This window comes from Nicrophorus vespilloides, unplaced genomic scaffold (assembly GCF_001412225.1).
Source record: "Nicrophorus vespilloides isolate i.1.1-1 unplaced genomic scaffold, Nicve_v1.0, whole genome shotgun sequence".
NCBI classification, from domain to species: Eukaryota; Metazoa; Arthropoda; class Insecta; order Coleoptera; family Silphidae; genus Nicrophorus; species Nicrophorus vespilloides.
Window position 1 is genome coordinate 72,967 of NW_017097584.1, and position 16,960 is coordinate 89,926.

General features: G+C 31.3%; 1 protein-coding gene across 3 annotated transcripts in view; it reads right to left on the minus strand.

The window, feature by feature from the left end:
* Window positions 1-4,339: 4,339 nt before the first annotated feature.
* Window positions 4,340-16,960, minus strand: part of LOC108560458 (discoidin domain-containing receptor 2) — a 150,347-nt gene continuing 137,726 nt past the window's right edge. For 2 of the 3 annotated variants that reach the window (XM_017918012.1, XM_017918013.1), the window contains exons 9-15: window positions 16,565-16,911; window positions 12,501-12,591; window positions 11,544-12,234; window positions 11,372-11,464; window positions 9,007-9,148; window positions 8,786-8,935; window positions 4,340-5,521 (exon numbers count right to left, since the gene is read on the minus strand). In XM_017918012.1, the coding sequence (XP_017773501.1) occupies window positions 5,369-5,521; window positions 8,786-8,935; window positions 9,007-9,148; window positions 11,372-11,464; window positions 11,544-12,234; window positions 12,501-12,591; window positions 16,565-16,911 (1,667 nt within the window). In that variant the 3' untranslated portion in view covers window positions 4,340-5,368. The remainder of the gene's footprint in view (window positions 5,522-8,785; window positions 8,936-9,006; window positions 9,149-11,371; window positions 11,465-11,543; window positions 12,235-12,500; window positions 12,592-16,564; window positions 16,912-16,960) is intronic. The other variant, XM_017918014.1, reaches the window with a different exon arrangement.

Here is a 16,960-nt window from a genome sequence, read left to right on the forward strand (position 1 = left end):
CAACCTCTCCCTTGCACCCCCTCACCATTCCGAAGAAACTACCCTCATCTAAACTCTCCTTCTCTCTCTCTGCACTCACTCTATCTCTATCTCTCCCTTTTTAGCTTGGAATCTCATTACTGAAAATTTACAGATATCTTAAACATACACCGTATATCTTTTTAGTATTTCCGTTTCCTCCATTCGTTCCAATTCCAGGCCACTTCAATAATTGCCTCATTAATACGTTGTTGCCCGAAAACGCTAATTAAATTTCTGTTCTTCTTTCCTAAGTTCGCGCTGATTCTGCAGGACCTCAATTTGATCTTATAATCAATTTGCGTGCATGTGAGTGTGTGATTATGTGTGTGTTGCAAAATTAGGGGTGTAATCTAAAGAGGGTATAAATGGTCGGTCTTACCACCACAATCAGGAAGCCGGCTTGTTACGGCCTACGCATCCGTCTTCATTACCAGCCTCATTTAACCTTAAATAATAACAACGTCCCGTTAATATTTAAACCACAGCATAACCCTTATTTTAAAACTCGGCGCTAAACAATATTTAATTTTAATTAAAAAAAGCAAAAAGATATGAATCAGGACAGCTATGTTGATTTTAATTTCACAAAAAGTTATCATTTGATAGCTTGGAAAATTAAACTGATTAAAGCTCTTACATATTAATTAGATAAAATCATTTACCATTATTCACATTGTGGAACTAAAGAAATGATCAGAAATCATGAAAATTGTATATTTTACACTGAGATGTATTTGCATTTATTCAAATATTAAACCTCCTCCTCCTAACGAGTTTGGAAATATGTGTGATCCAAAATAACACTAAGATGCAACTAGAATGACTAATAAATACTTACATTTTTTATATAAGTAAACGTACATAGTTTGTTTATATATAATAATAATGGTTGGATAAAAAAAATCGATAAAATATTCAAAAATACACATAATATGTGTACACAAGTTTTGAAAATGATGTAACAGGTGCACACTCAGGGACATCTCGTTATTCTAAATGTCGCTCATAAAGCGAGTTTTTTTTGTTAGAATTTATTTTGCTTGTGAAGCGAGGTTCCACTGTACATATAATTATATTAATATAAAAATTACTGAAATGTGTTGAAATAATGATTACTTATTATATAGACAATTGAGAATAAATAGGTATAAACATATTTATGTACAAAATATAAACAATTGAGATAACAAATTATATATGTATTTTTGGAACTTCGAAAATAATGATTTCTATGAAGGGTATTCGATTGGGAATCATAATTCTGTTCGGAGTCAGATGTGTTTTTGGTGTATGTTCAAGAAATGAATTATTTGAGAATCTATATTGGAAAGATTATATGTACAGTAAAATCTCGTTTAGCGCTGCCTCAATTAACACTGATTTAATATAACACGGTTTGCTGGAAACCTTAAAAAAGCTTAAAATTTACCCGGATTCAAATTATAGCGGCATTTCATTGATTCGTATATAATTCAATTATTCCCGAAGTAACGCTGTGATGTGCTTACCTAGAATCTATGCTTGTTTAAGATGTAGATATTAAGGAGTTACTGCAGGTTTCTTACCAACGACCTTCAAGAACTGGCATAACAAGGAATTGAAGAACGCTAAAATTGTGATTCTGAAAATGATGAACAAAAAGAACTTGTTTAAAACGATAATCGAAATCTTTGATGAAATTTTCGCGAATGATCCAAGTTTTGACAAGAGTGCAAAACTGCTACTAACATTTGTTTAATGAAAGAAAAAGAAAGCGACAAATGACTCTAGATGATTTTCATCACAAAAATAAACTTAATATTTGTGTGTGCAAATGTTTGTGTTATAAAGCAAATTACTATAAATACGGAAAGTTAAGAGTATTATGCCTTTTTACTCTATGGGGTCTTTACTACTGTCTAGTAAGTTACTGTCTAGTGGTATCGCACTGAGATTTTATTTTTAGCCATTTTAAGTTGTTTTGAAGTTATACAGATGCAACTATCTATATTTAATCATAAAATGACAGTATTATTAGCATTACTGGCAACTATAGTTTATGTAGTTGTTGGTAGGTTGGACGTATAAATTGTATATAGAATAACTCCCAATATGGGTAGTATATGATGCCTGATGTCGAATGTCTGAGTAATATCTAGAAAGGTTGCTGCGTGGCGTAATTCTGATGGAATCCAAATTGATATTTCTGAAAACAGTTTCAAGAATAAATTTATTACTTCTTTTATTTCACTTCAATAGTGCATTTAATTGTTACAAAATATATTTATGATAAATGTAAGATTTTAAAAAATAGTTCTAATTTTAATATATTTAATTAAAATAGTACAGCCGACGTACCATGAATATTGCATTATTGTGCAATATTCGATTCCTTTTTTTGTTCTTGCATTCTCCCCTGTCCGGCCGATCTTAAACGATACGTGACAATGGCACGGCAGGGCACGACATGCATGCATTCCCTACGCCAGTCACGTTGTATTGAAAGTATGCAAAAATTCTCATATCAAAATGCAAATAGCTTTCGAATATTGTAAATATATTACTGAATTCATCGTGCGAACACGGCTTGTTTCTTCTTCTCCCTTTCATGTTGTTATTTTTACTTTCGCATAAAGGATTAAATTATTCAAATGCATTCTGCTCTTCTCCATGAAATTATATTGAATTATAATCGACACTTCATCTCAACGATTACTACAAGAGATGCACATTCTGACATTAGTATTTCAATGATTAGTATCAAAATCATTATTTATTAATAAATAAGTTATAAAAAAATGTAAAATATTATATAATAAATCTGTTGAACCTACTTATATAATTTTGTAATTTCTCTAAGATCTACTTCAGATTATTCAAATCTTAAACATAACCGAAGATTCATTCTAGATGCATTTATGGCTAAATTAATATTAAATAACTTTATTCAACGATAGGTTATAATAAGTCTTAAATATAGATACTGTTTACTTAATACTCTAAAGTATGTATCGTTATATATGTTATTTTTACAGTTGTTGTCTTTACCTTTTCTTAAATAGTAACTTTTCATAATTAAAAATTAATGACAGCACAAAACTTCATGCAAACTGAATATTTTCGAGATATTGTAAATGAAGAATGTTAGTTATTTATATACGTTCTTAAGAAATCTACACTCACCTCTTCTACGAAACACAATTTATCTAATTTTGAAACGCTTTTTGAATATTGGGTGTCGCTAGTTGTATGTACGCAACTTTATACAAAGCACTTTACTTAATGCGACATAACTTAGTTTAATACCTCACGTAGTACGTGTAATATACCGCACTATTTGAAACCAGTCTAATCAAGGACTTCGAAATCGTAAAAAAATATACAATACTGTAAAGGGAATAAAGGTCATTTATGTATAAAAAAATATGTTGTGTACTAATGTTTTACAATTTATTTTTATTTTACTCAATTAAATTATAATTTGCTTTTAAATTTTGAAACCATACTATAGTGAAACTGCACTGATCGAATCCGCACTATACGAGGTATTGCTGTATATAAAAATAACTTACCTTATATATCTTTTATAGACAATTGTCTATTGATTGGAAATATAATTCATATAAACAATAAAAAAATCATAACTTTGACACAAGCTAACAACTTAGTTAAATTTTATTATAATAGACAAATATTCATCTTGGTATAAAAGTATTTCAATGCAATACATTGCTACAAAATATAGAAACACACACTTGTTTTCATCTCTTTATTTCAAGTGCATCAACATTCTTGAATTTTACTTATATAAGATTAGCAGATGACATTATCTAAAACATAATAACGATGACCTGAAGTATCTGGGCTAGTTCTCAGTACGAAAAAGTAAATGCAGAATGTTACGCAATAAAAACAAATTGCTGCAGCCGTTTGCAAGATTAAGATTGAGCTCTTGATTCGGTTATGATTATTTCGGTTTTCTCGAATAGTTGCAAAGCCGCGCTAGAACGAAGTAGAGGAAGAAGTACAAAAAAAACCTAAAAAACAGTGTGCAAATGTTATTAATCTTAAAACATGAAAATGATACGCTGCGCGAGGCAGTGGCACTTATCGCGAAATCTTTAATTTCCTTCTTGCATATCGTTCGGCAGCAAATATGCGCCTGGAATCCATCATTGCGATAAGGAGAGGGGGGACGTTGATGCGAACAGCCATCATCAACCATCAAACGCCGAAGGCCTTTCCCCCTTTCTTTGCTGCTGCAATAAATTAAAACTTGCAGCCATTTTTTTTTTCTTTCTTCCTCCTCCGAAAACTACAGGGGAAATCATTTGCGGAGTTTCATAGTACTCAATTTTTATTTGGTCCAATTTTACCAGAGTTTTAACAATCCATAATAAGTTAGTATATCTTTTATCTCATTTTCTTTTGTTATCTTCATACATATTCGTCATCGTCATTGTCGTTTATTAAACAGTATAAAAAAGAAAATTGAAAACAAAACGTCCATGCATATAATAATGATAATAATCTTACATACATTATTTACATATCATGTTGCGCCCTTTAACAAAGTATAAATGATATGGTTATATCCTTCTTCACAAAAGAAAGTTTGCACTCGCTGGTTCAGTCGCACAACTGCTGTAGATTATATAACTTATCATCTTATATATGTATATATAACTATTATTTTTTTTAAATATATTATCATTTCTTCGTTATCTATAACTATGATTGATTGAATTGGCATTCATATAGTATAAATTATTTTATTTCCGTACAATAAATGAAAATAAATGATATATCCCTATGTTGTAATTATAACGCCAGCCAGTAAATTGGAAGAGAGTATTTTTTTGTAATATAATATATATTTTCTTCTTACTTAATTAGTTTGTATTTTCCATTTATTTTGCCCTTTGCCCTAGACATGAGTCCTCTAAAACAGCGATATTATACTCATAAGAGTGCAAAACGTGAAAGGCACTGGAGCAGAAAACCAATAGCTCTATATTGGAAAGGTATACAAAGCAGGCTCTGAATAATTAAACTGATTCCATAAACGTATCGAGACAGGCAGAGGCAGATATAAAGAGAGTATAATAAGCAGCAATATTGATATACATTCCTTTTACGAAATGTTTCATATATAATTGTCTAGACGCAAAAAAAGATCGAGGACCACAGCGACAAAAATCAAATGAAAAATGTTAAATCCAAGCTCAAGATTATTTATATATATATCGACTTCGTTAATAACAATCTCTCATACACCTAAAATACGAAAACAGCCGCCTTTATTAAATGTGCAAATATATCACGTCTTTCTAATATTATTGTCGTTAATGTCCGCTAGTAGTAAACGTCAGTGCAGATCGGACGTGTATCCTAGGTTCTTCCTCTGCAGAAACAAATGGATCTCCCTGAAGTTCGGTCGGTCGGACTCGTTTCTCTGCCAGCATTCGCACATCAGATCGAATATCTCCTTGGGACAGTTGATGGGTACATTTAGTAAAGCCTGAAACCCAAATCCGGCTATTAGTTCCGTTCCCGTAATAAAATTAACCCTTGACCAACGAACACAGAAATACATTCATCAACACACCAAATTACAAATGAGGACACATTCCTAATCATTGTTCATCGTACTTATTGATTATACACTACTCAATTAGAATCATAATAGTACATATCCATTAATTACATTTCGAGAACAAATTCTTAAACTATTTGTGTTTTTTTTTCATTTTTTAATATAATATATAAATATTATATAATATAGAGCAGTGATTCTCAAAGTGGGGGTCGCAAAAAATACTTGGGGTATCGGAGATAAATTGATAAGTATGTTTGTCTACGTTTTTCTACATAGACCCATTCATCGGGGGAACTTTAATTTTTTTAATTGGTAGCGAATCAAAAAGTATGAGAAACACTGATATAGAGGATATATTCCATATGCTATATTTAAGGTTCTAGATTGAAAAGCAGTAAACTGGTTCTCACAGTAAAAGTGAGACCCATAGCTTAATTAGTACGGCGAGCGCTCGTAGTTTATTTGACATGTGATCGAGTTCAGCCAAACGCAGAATTCCCGAGTGTACATTGTTGTAACAGGAATTCGGATTGCGCTCCGCATAGTTTACTTCCTATACAAAACATAATTATAAATCACAATTTACAAAACACGCTCGATAAATAGAAGAAAATTACCGAAAGATACAAATTAACTTGATGAATATACATGTTTTCCTAATGTTTTGGTACATAATTATACAAAATCATTTATTATTTATGAAAATATTTTTTCTTGTAAAATGATTATTTTAATTATTTTTTATTTAATATAATAAGATAAATATTATTATTACATTTGTGGTTCTATTTATGCTGATTTGTTGATACTAACACGCACTCTAGCACTTCGTGAAATGATAGCTAAATGGAGGATTTCCTGTCGTTGCTGGATTTCCATGACTACAAGATCCTATTGACACAAGAACCCAAAGAAACAGATATAACCGCAAAATGTATACTTTATAACGATCTTTCCGAATAAATAATGTGTTTAATTAAAAAAAAATCCGCCTCTAAAAACTCTCAGGTTCATGGAAATAAACGGCAGTACTGAGATACATCACATTTTATATGCTGCTAAGATTTTCTTCATTGAAGAAAATTTGTATTGAAGAATATTTCCAATTTTCTTCAATGTTCTGAATATTTTATTTTGAATGGTTGTAAATGTTTAATGACGTATAAATAATAATAAATCTTGATAGTTTTTCAAAATTCTCTTTTTCACCGAGCATATCAAAACAATATCAATAAATTGAAGGTTGAAAAATATTATATATTTGTATATTGAACATGCCAATTTTATTTTCATTATATTTCGGTATATGAAATATACTAGTATATTTTGTGTTAAATGCAAATATATTATTTATTAATATGACAAATATTTTGATATAAATTTTTAATGATTATCATATCTTCTAAATTATTTAAGTAAAACTATTTTTTTTAATAAGAAACAAATTAGTTGAAAACCACCAAATAAATAAGGTCGGGTAATGCAGTAATTCTCAAACTTTTTGATCCGCGATCTCCTTTTGAACATACAAAGTTTCTGCGACCCCCGAAGAATGGATATGTGTAGAAAACATATCCATTCAATTGATCTGTCATTAATTTTTTGCGACCTCCCAAATATTTACCCCACACTTTGAGAATTACTGTGGTAATGGATAATTTTCTGTTATAGATTTTCGTGTTTTTGTTCAAAATTATTCAAATTCTTCTAAATTAATTTCTCATCCTAAGTTAAACTAAGTTAAATATTTTGCTTACTACCATTATTGAGTCATAATTATAACAATTATTTCATGATTAAAACAATTATATATTCTTATTTTATTATTATTTACCTTTTTAAATATACAAATAAACTATTTTATTAACACAGAAGATACCAGCATTGTACATATACCGAAATTACATTTTTCAATGTTTCGTTTTCTGTCAAATCCTCTAGAATCTGAGCCGCTTTATTTTATAAATAATAAGAAAGCTCTGCTTCTATGTTATTGATTGTTTAATATTAATAGAATAAATATTCACAAATTTTAACACTTGTTCGATTGACGGTACTTATAAGTACCAGCACATTTATGTCACCATTTAAGTTATAAAGTGACGTGAAACAGACCTAAATACCTCTTGATACTTTAATGTAATCTTTATATGCAAAAACGATTTATTTTGCAATTGGAAATACCAAGTGAGTATAAACCTACATTCAAGTAATACATGTCACTTCTGTATAGCCCCGATTGCTCGCCCGCTACATCATGTGTACATGTGTTTTAAAGGAAATTCAAAGAAAAAAAAAAGTATGTTCAGGTAACAAAGGGTTAAATCGGTTCAATCGTCAGATAAGACAAAGTTATATAGAATATATTTGGACATACTGAAGAATATATTGTACACAGCAGCGATTCCCAAACTGTGCGCCTCGGCTCCAAATTTTTGATATATTAAGGGCGCAGCAAACTGAAAAAGTTTGGAAACCCTTGGTACACATATTTTAGAAAAAAAAAAAAAATAATGCTGATGCTATCTTTACTTTTAGCACCTTTAGTGTTAAGTAGATTTTAGGGATTTTTTTATGTAACTATAAGTCGAATCGTTTCTCGCAACGCTTATGCTTCAAGTTCGTATTTTTTTCTAGTTTGGAAGTACAGTGGTGCCTCGCATAACGAACGCCTCGCACAGCGAACGCTGCACACAACGAACTTCCTTTTCGTTCATTTCACGATTCATACAACGAACTTCGCTTCACACAACGAAGTCGCCCACTTCACACGATCACTGCCGATTTATTGCATCCTTCGGAAAATGGATGAAGATGTGCAAGATTCGATTATTTCTTAAAATTAAAAAATGTGTGTTTTTTTCATTATGTTTTTAGATGTATCTAAATAAAAATAATAACAAAAAATTTATCTTTTTTTTATGTCATCTTACCATATTTTATGCTACAGAACGAATTAAGTTCGTTGTGTGAGGCACCACTGTATATTCATCTAATTTATAATTACTTATATTTGGTAATTTCTTATTTGTACTAATAATTAAATTTTATATTATAAAAATAAAATAATATTAAAGTCAATGATTTCAATTTAGAATCAGGAGATTTTGGTGAATTAAACATAAGTGATGGAAAGTGTATTTATTTCTGTGTTCGCTGTCATTGACCAGGGGAAGAACTACTCACATGCTTGCCATTATCTTGATAGAAGTGAGTGACATTTTCGATAACCTTCTCATCGCTCAGCTCTTCGAAGGGTTGCTCCCTGGCGAACGTCAATATTTCCCATAACGTCACGCCAAACGCCCACACGTCACTCTTAGAAGTGTACTTGTTCTATGAAGAAACGAACATCCGTGAATAGAGTAACTTTACCTATAATTAATACAGGATGGATGTTTACTTACCAGTAAGACGCTCTCCCACGCGGCCCACCTAATCGGAACGAGCTTGGAATCATCAATCTGGCAGTAATCGGATACATAGATGTGGCGATAAGTGCCGACGTCGGATATCTTAATAGAGTACCTGTGACCAACCAAGCAGTTCCTGAAAATGAAAGAGTGCTCATCTTAAAATTTATTTGCACAATGTTGCAGCGCCGTCCGCTTCCATTCCCTTTTATTCTATTTACATTTTGTTTTGTTTTGTTTTCTTTTCTTTCATTTTTCCAAATACGAGAGCAGAAAGCGCGGAATTGAAACAGCTGCCGGCATTAACCAACATCAAATATTAATAAAGCTGCAGTCTGGTTAAAAGGGTTACGGCGGGACGTAACCCGGCTTCTCCGCCCTTTCAGTACCACGCCAATCGTAGAAATAAATAAAATTTTAATTCGGGTTATACATCTCGTGCATATATTCGTATTCATAAACAAAGTAACAGTCTGTTCGGTCTTAAAGGAGTCGACAAAGAGACTTTAGGGCAGGATATTTCCGTTGCGCTTATTCAAATGGACGCCCATTGCGTTAGCAGTGAAATACATTAGATTTTATTTTAAAAGAGCATACGGGTTGACACAAGCCCTGGAGCTTTATCGGTCGGAGGGAAACATTAACTGTCCCAACCGCATTTGTTTGCATTACAGCCAAATTGATACTATTCACTATATACATTTAAATTAAATAAAAATAGGTAGCATACTCAACTTAAAACATATGGAACTAATAATACTTACATTGCTTAAAATAAATATAAAAAGTGATTAAAAATGCAACTGCTTTTAATTATAAATTAACTTTTTATGTTCTTGTTTAATTTATATTTCTTTAAGAATCTACTTCATAAATATAATAATATTCGCAATACATAATTTAAAAAAATTAAAAATAAGTCTTATACATATGATTAACAAAGATATTACATTAAATGATTACTTAATAAAAAGTAATTAATTAGAATTAAAATTTAGTTTGTTTTGAAATTTTCAAACACTATAGTGAATCCACGCTCATCAAAGGTGCACTATGTGAGTGTGCACTATTAAAGAGATCTTTAAAAAAAATCGAAACATATATTTTTTTTTAATACATGAGTTTATGTATTGTGATTAAAATTATTTTTATTTAATTTATTGATAATTCAGAATAAGTTTCAAAAGACTTATAGTAATAGTTAAAACTAAAACAAAGTTCTTTATTACTTTCATAAACTCTAATTTTACATAAGATTATAGTATTTTCCTACGCCTTAATTTTTACTTGAAGTATTAGAAATAAAATAGCCTGGCTGTTCTTAAACATGGATTTCTAGAAGCTTTTAGCCAGGAGCTATATCTTAAAAGTTCTTATAAAGTTTCACTTTACAAAAGTTCTATTTTCAGTCACTTGGACTTTTCATGAAATTCTAAAACTTGATTTACATTTTTTGAGATTCAAAATTTCTGTATATAATTTATTACTTCCTAGTTTACTAAAGTATTTTGATATTAAATATTATATTATTTTTATTAATCTTATTGCAAAATATTATTATTCATACCTAGTACAAATTATAATAATCTTGTGAATAAAAATATTTTATATATTGAGTACACATTTATTATATCTAATTGTATGTTAAATATTGACTTATAGCAAATAAATCTCAGAAACAAATAAAAAATTTGCATTTTCTCTAATATAATTTATTTATTTTTTATTATAGCTAAATAAATACAATCAGATAATACATAAAGATGTTGAAAATTCAGTTATTTGGGTCTAACTAAAGTAAATAAAGAATATTGTTAGGTGGAAATACCTACGGTCAGAAGCGTTTTGCAAGGCTTTCTTTATTTTTGGTTATATTTGTAATTATAAATATTTATATTATTTTACTTTTTATGACTGTTGCAATAAATGTTATTATAATTATTTGTTGCGATTTTAATGCATAATGAGATAAAATTATTAATTATTTTGGTAATGTGTTAAATTTTAACTTTTTTTAAGCCGTTTAATAATCCGTAAAGCATTAACAATTTCAGGTACTCAATCTGTGTCACTTGCATAGGTAATTGGTATAATATGATGGGATCATTTGTTACTTAAAGATATTCGAAGTGCTGTCTGCTTCGTTCTACATATTCAAACAAACTTGAAAGTGATTAATCTTCGCGAAACGAAGGCAGAAAAATGTTGAAATGCAGCGGGAATTAAATTTTGTTATTGCATACAGGTTACGATGGAATGGATGTGCTGCCATTAGGGTCTAATGGAAAATACGGTCCGTGACCAGCAATACTAATAGGACTATTAAAATGCGAATTAATAATGGGTGTTGTTTTATTACCTCGTCGCCAAATCCTTGTGGACGTATTTCAGGTCCTCGAGACACTTCATTCCGGAGGCGATCTGCGTGGCCATGTATATCAGACAACCATAACTGAAAATTGGGTTCGTGCGGTTTTAATGTGTGCATACGACAACGCATAGAAGGAAGCAATGGTTGTTTGTCTTTTTACCTTAATGTATTTGCGTTGGAGGCAATCGGGCCAACAGTTTCAGCTACGTGCTCCTGCAAAAACTGGCACAGGTCTCCCATTTCGTCGTACTCCCGCACCGCACAAATCGGTTCACTGTCCAAACAAGCTCCCAACAACCTAGCGATATTGCAGTCCTTCATCCTTGCTAAGGCGTGCACCTCCTTGCAGAACTCTTCACGGTAACTCTCCAGTCTCAGGGTTTGCACCACGACCAGTTTAAACTCACTGTAGTTATGCACTTTGCACAGATGCACGTCGCGGAAGTATCCTTCGCCTAGCTTTTCGATTATCTGCAATTGCTCGCGTGGGAAGATTTCAATTTCGATGTCGTCCCGGTCGTCCTCATCGTCCTCGTCGTCATCATCATTGGGACCATCGACGTGGCGGATGCAATCATTCGGCTCCGGGCTCAGGGGTAACATGAAGTGACGACTCATCTTCGATGCGGTTAGACCCAATGATGAGGGAGACAGCAGCGGTGACGGCAGCATGGCAATCGGGTTGCACAAATCCGGCGAGGTTACGTAATAACTTTCAGGTGGCGGCGGGATCGGAGGCGGTTTCGGTAGGAAGTTCTGCAGAGGCGGCGGCGGTCGTGACAGGGAACTCGACGTGTAGTCCCTGTGCATGTGGGGCGTTGCATATTCCTGACATACCACGTCTGGTACTTCTGAACAAACAGAAAACAAACCATCCACCCACAAAATAAGCATACACAGAAAATAATGTTGAAGCCGGAAAAGGAAAAGGGAGTGAGGGAGGCAAAGAGAAAGACGGAGAATAGCGAAAGAGAAGCAAATCCACGGCAAACATATCTATATAAAGGATTTTTATCTAGGATATCGCTGTTGTAGGCACGTTTGCATCAAGCAAAGTAAATAAGGGCTAATCCCGGTTAAATCGGACCCGTGTATTGTAGGATTTAGGAACACTTACCTGTGTAATCCGGACTATGAGGATGCGACTGACGAGCGTACACGGACCGCAAACTCTCCTGATAGAGAACCGATTTATCGCATTCATCCAGCTGAAAATATCGATAGAGAAAAACATACAATAAGGACCAGCATATAAATCATGAAATACAACTTTTTTTTATTTCAATCTATGTCAATATTTAAATATATTTGCATTCAGCGAAATTGAAATACATGTAACCAAAGTAATTTCGCGTTATAAAATTATTATTTGAAACATGATTTCCTTTCTAAATAAAAAAATCCATTTTATGAATAAAAAAATATAATAATTTGAATATTTCATTTTTAAATATCATTTATATTTTTTTACCAATTTTTATTTTACCTAATTTCGGCTGAAAGTATATAAGACATTTTCAACTATATAACTGTTATATGCTCTTACAGCCTGTATTTTAAATACTAATATTTAATACTAATCGAAGTTCAAATTTACTAAAGCAGTAATATCAAAAAAGCAAAATAACTTTTAGTGATAAAAATGTTAATTACTTATCATCAGTATATAAAATAATTGATGATATATATTAATTAAAAATTAAGAGAAAATAAATACATAAAACAATGAAGCAGAAAACATCTATCTACCCGGAAAAAAGAGAAAAATATGGTATAAACATCAAAAAATAAATCATGAAATACAGATTTTTATTAATTAAAATATTGTTAATTTCCTCCTCTTGCTGTTCATATCGCATTTCCTCTCATATTTATTTAAAAATATTATATTACAGACTGAATTAAAGGTTTCAGTTTCTAAACTACTATTAACAGAATTAAATTATGAAATAAAATGAAAATATCATATTTATGATCAGAGTTTTTACTCTTAATTACTTGTAATGTGATCAGTTGAATAAAAAATATTTTGGAAAATAATGCGAGATGATAAAAATCAAGTTAAGTCTGGAACACCCGTCAGCCTTAATCGTTTCATTGGCATTGCGATATGGCGGCATGCCACGCGAGTTCGGGATTACGGAAATCAAGATACGTAAGAAGACTAATTACGTTACCAAATCTTCTTTGTTATACTTTATTACAATACTTTAAAGAAGTTTATTTCAATAAATTTTCTTAAATTTGTAATCAAGTAATTTAACGAAAATGCTGATAAACTTGTTAAGCACTACTAGTTTGCCGGGACATCTGGGACATCCCGATGTGGTGTCTCAAGTCCAGATGTCTCAGCTAGATTTTTCGGGACACCTGTGAGATTATTTTATATTATATGTTAATTTATTACCATAGAATATATTCTGAAGATAACCAATAAAACATATATACATATAAAGTATTCGATTGGGCGAAGAGATGGCGCTACAGAGTAATGTTTTTTCATTTATAATCCTTCTCTTTAGGGTAATACAAATACACATGAGTATTAAATAGAAGGCTATGAACTCAGAAACATAATTTTAGTATTAGTGTAATTATGAAAACTAATTGTGGTTGCTATAACTGACAGATTGCGATACGATTGTTTCACATAAAGTGTAGACATTTAAAGTATTAGTAATTTTATTTTAAATTTGTTAATGGTGTTCAATCTTGAAGATTAAATTACTAATTTATAACAATCTGATAATTTCAATTTAATCTTCATAGTCTCGACTTGTGTTTTACCTATATTTTCTTCTACCTTTTGTTTCATCTGCTTACTTATTTTCTTTGCATAAATTGATTAAGTTCTCTGCTCTTTAATGTATAAAGTTTAAACTGGAAACTTTATATAAAATCTCTGCTATTTCAGTTACTCTCTACAAGCAAGCAACTTCCCAAAAAGTAAAAACTGGCGATGAAAGGAAGAAAACGGCGAATTAGAAAATAATTTATACAATCTTTGCATTTATATAATTACTTGACAGTTGAATATATTTCCATCATTTTACATAAAACAATACGTTTTTTGCGTTATTTTTTTTTATGAAATGTTATTCTAACTATTTGAACTATTTGAATATCTATTCAGATATATATCTGTAATCTTTAGTTTAATCAGGTCGCATGATTCAGTCATGAAAAGTGTAAAACTCTTTTATGCTGATCCTTACTTTACCTCTCTTTCTCAAATGCACACACACTAAAATACTTTTTTCTTTCTCTTTTCTGCCTCTCCAGATTCCTGTTCCGAGTCGAAAACTTTCCATAAATTGACTTCAAGTTTTATTCAAGCCTCAAATGCGCACTCGGTCTGTTAAAATGAAATTTTACACTTTTGTGCTTCCATGTAACAAAAGAAAAATGTCTTTGCGAAAGTATTTTCTCTTCTTTATTAGAAGAAAAAACGGAACTCGGGCAGCGCGTAAAATCAATTTTTCCTTTAATTATTAAACGAACAGAACGAATAATGAGTCAGAAATTGTAGACGTAGTATTATGTCAGTTATTAAAAAAACATTAACAATAGCGTTGTAATCATAATTATTTGTAAAAATAAATATTTATCAGATTCTTTTCTTTATACAATCAAGTCTCTTTTTGTGCAATTTTATAGTCCTCGATTAATCTTAATTAAAGTATACATTAATATCTCGAGCAGTGCGGTTCTGTCAATATCCAGGACTGTTTCAAACTTAAAGTAATCTAACGAAAAAATACATAGTAATGCATAAAAGGACTTGACTGTAGAGAAATAAAGATATATATACAAACAAAATAATTGTGTACTATATAAATTATTTTTATTTTCAATTCAATTGTTTAATTTGAAATTTTAAAATCCAGATTGATTGAAGCCGCACTAGATATTCCTATAGAAAATATAGATACAAACAATATACACAAAATAAATTATAATTATGATAGTTTTGAGATTATTAAAAAAAATCATTCCTTATTATTAACCACTAGTGCTAATTTTTAATGTTGCTCATTACTAATGATTTAAATTTATTTTGTGACTCATTAATCTGAATGAATTCTATAAATCTTAAATTACACTTAAATACTCTTGTTTCAAATAATATCAAATATTTTTTGTAACGAATTATCTTTTTTTAATAATAATTATATCAAAACATCATCAATTGTTACAAATTTTATAAATGTTATTCTTTACTGACGATATGACATTCTTTTTCTTATTCAACAATCTGAGCCAATGTTTCTCAATCTTTTATTTAAGCGACCTCACATAGATGTTTGTCCCTGAATTTGACATAAGGTTTGACAGCTGTCAATCAATCCATTAAAAAATCTTGAGATCCATATATTGAGAAACGCAGATCTGAACGATTGTGATAAATAAAATATAATAAATATGTTAAATGTATAAAATTAATTAGCTGTACAAGCACTCGTCATATTACGACCTATCTTCTTAACGACCATTCGCACTTACGACCAATCGGGTTTAGACTTACGATATGAATTAATTTGAAGTTTGTTGCACATTTTTTATAGCTTTGTAACGATATTCCCGCTTAACGACGTAGTCGTTGGAAAATGTATTTTTTAATAATCATTCCAAGATATAAGTAATTCTTCTATCTGTGAAATTTAATTATTTTAAATCTTTTTGTAAAAATATTATTTTAAATTTATGACGATAATAGACAGTAGATGAGGGTGCGTTTTTTGTAGGATCATATTTTGAATAGAATATTAGAGAAAGGAAGATATTGTGGGCCATCTAAATCTAATAGAAAACATGCGATAAGTGCAAGTGTTTGGTAAACACAAGTTAAGGATTTTGGTTATCTAAATGGCCTGGACTTTTGTTGGGTGTGTGGTGGAAAGAGGTCTTGCCGGAAATTAAGACACTTAGGTTGCCGACGCTCTAAAAAGAGGGTCCTCTCCACTGACATAGAAAAATATAATAACTTTATCGGTCCGGTCTCAATTCTTCTGCTCCATTCTCAGCTATCATCTCTTTTTCGCTCGCATAGATTGCGGATCCTTCTTTTCTCTACTTCCTTTTTTTTCTTCATTTTCGTATAAATTTCCATTTATCATTCGAGTGTGTTGCGTCTAGACCGATCGATTTTTATTTAGGTTGAGAGTAAATGAAATTGGTTACCTTGAGGTCGCCGCCATCTCCAAACTGCTTGTCGCGCCTGGGGATCTCCGTGTGGGCCGCAGACGTCTTCAGCTTCTGATTGCGTAAAACGATGAAGACTATCGCTGCCACCAATATCAATATGACAACGGTTAATATTCCAATGATGAAGCCGATGTAAGCGTTCTGTTCTTCGCCGTGACCTCCTCCTCCTCCCCCATCCGTCGTCGTGATTGTATTTCGATTGCTTTTGCTCGATACGGTTTTCACTTCGTCACGCTGCAGTGGATATTCCTTGCCGGTCTCATTATCCGTTTCCGAAATGGAAACGTCCTCCTCCCCATCCGAGTAGTTCCCGCTCACAGGAACTGCAACAGACACAGATTTTCCTTTTATCATTCCCATGCACGTTACGTC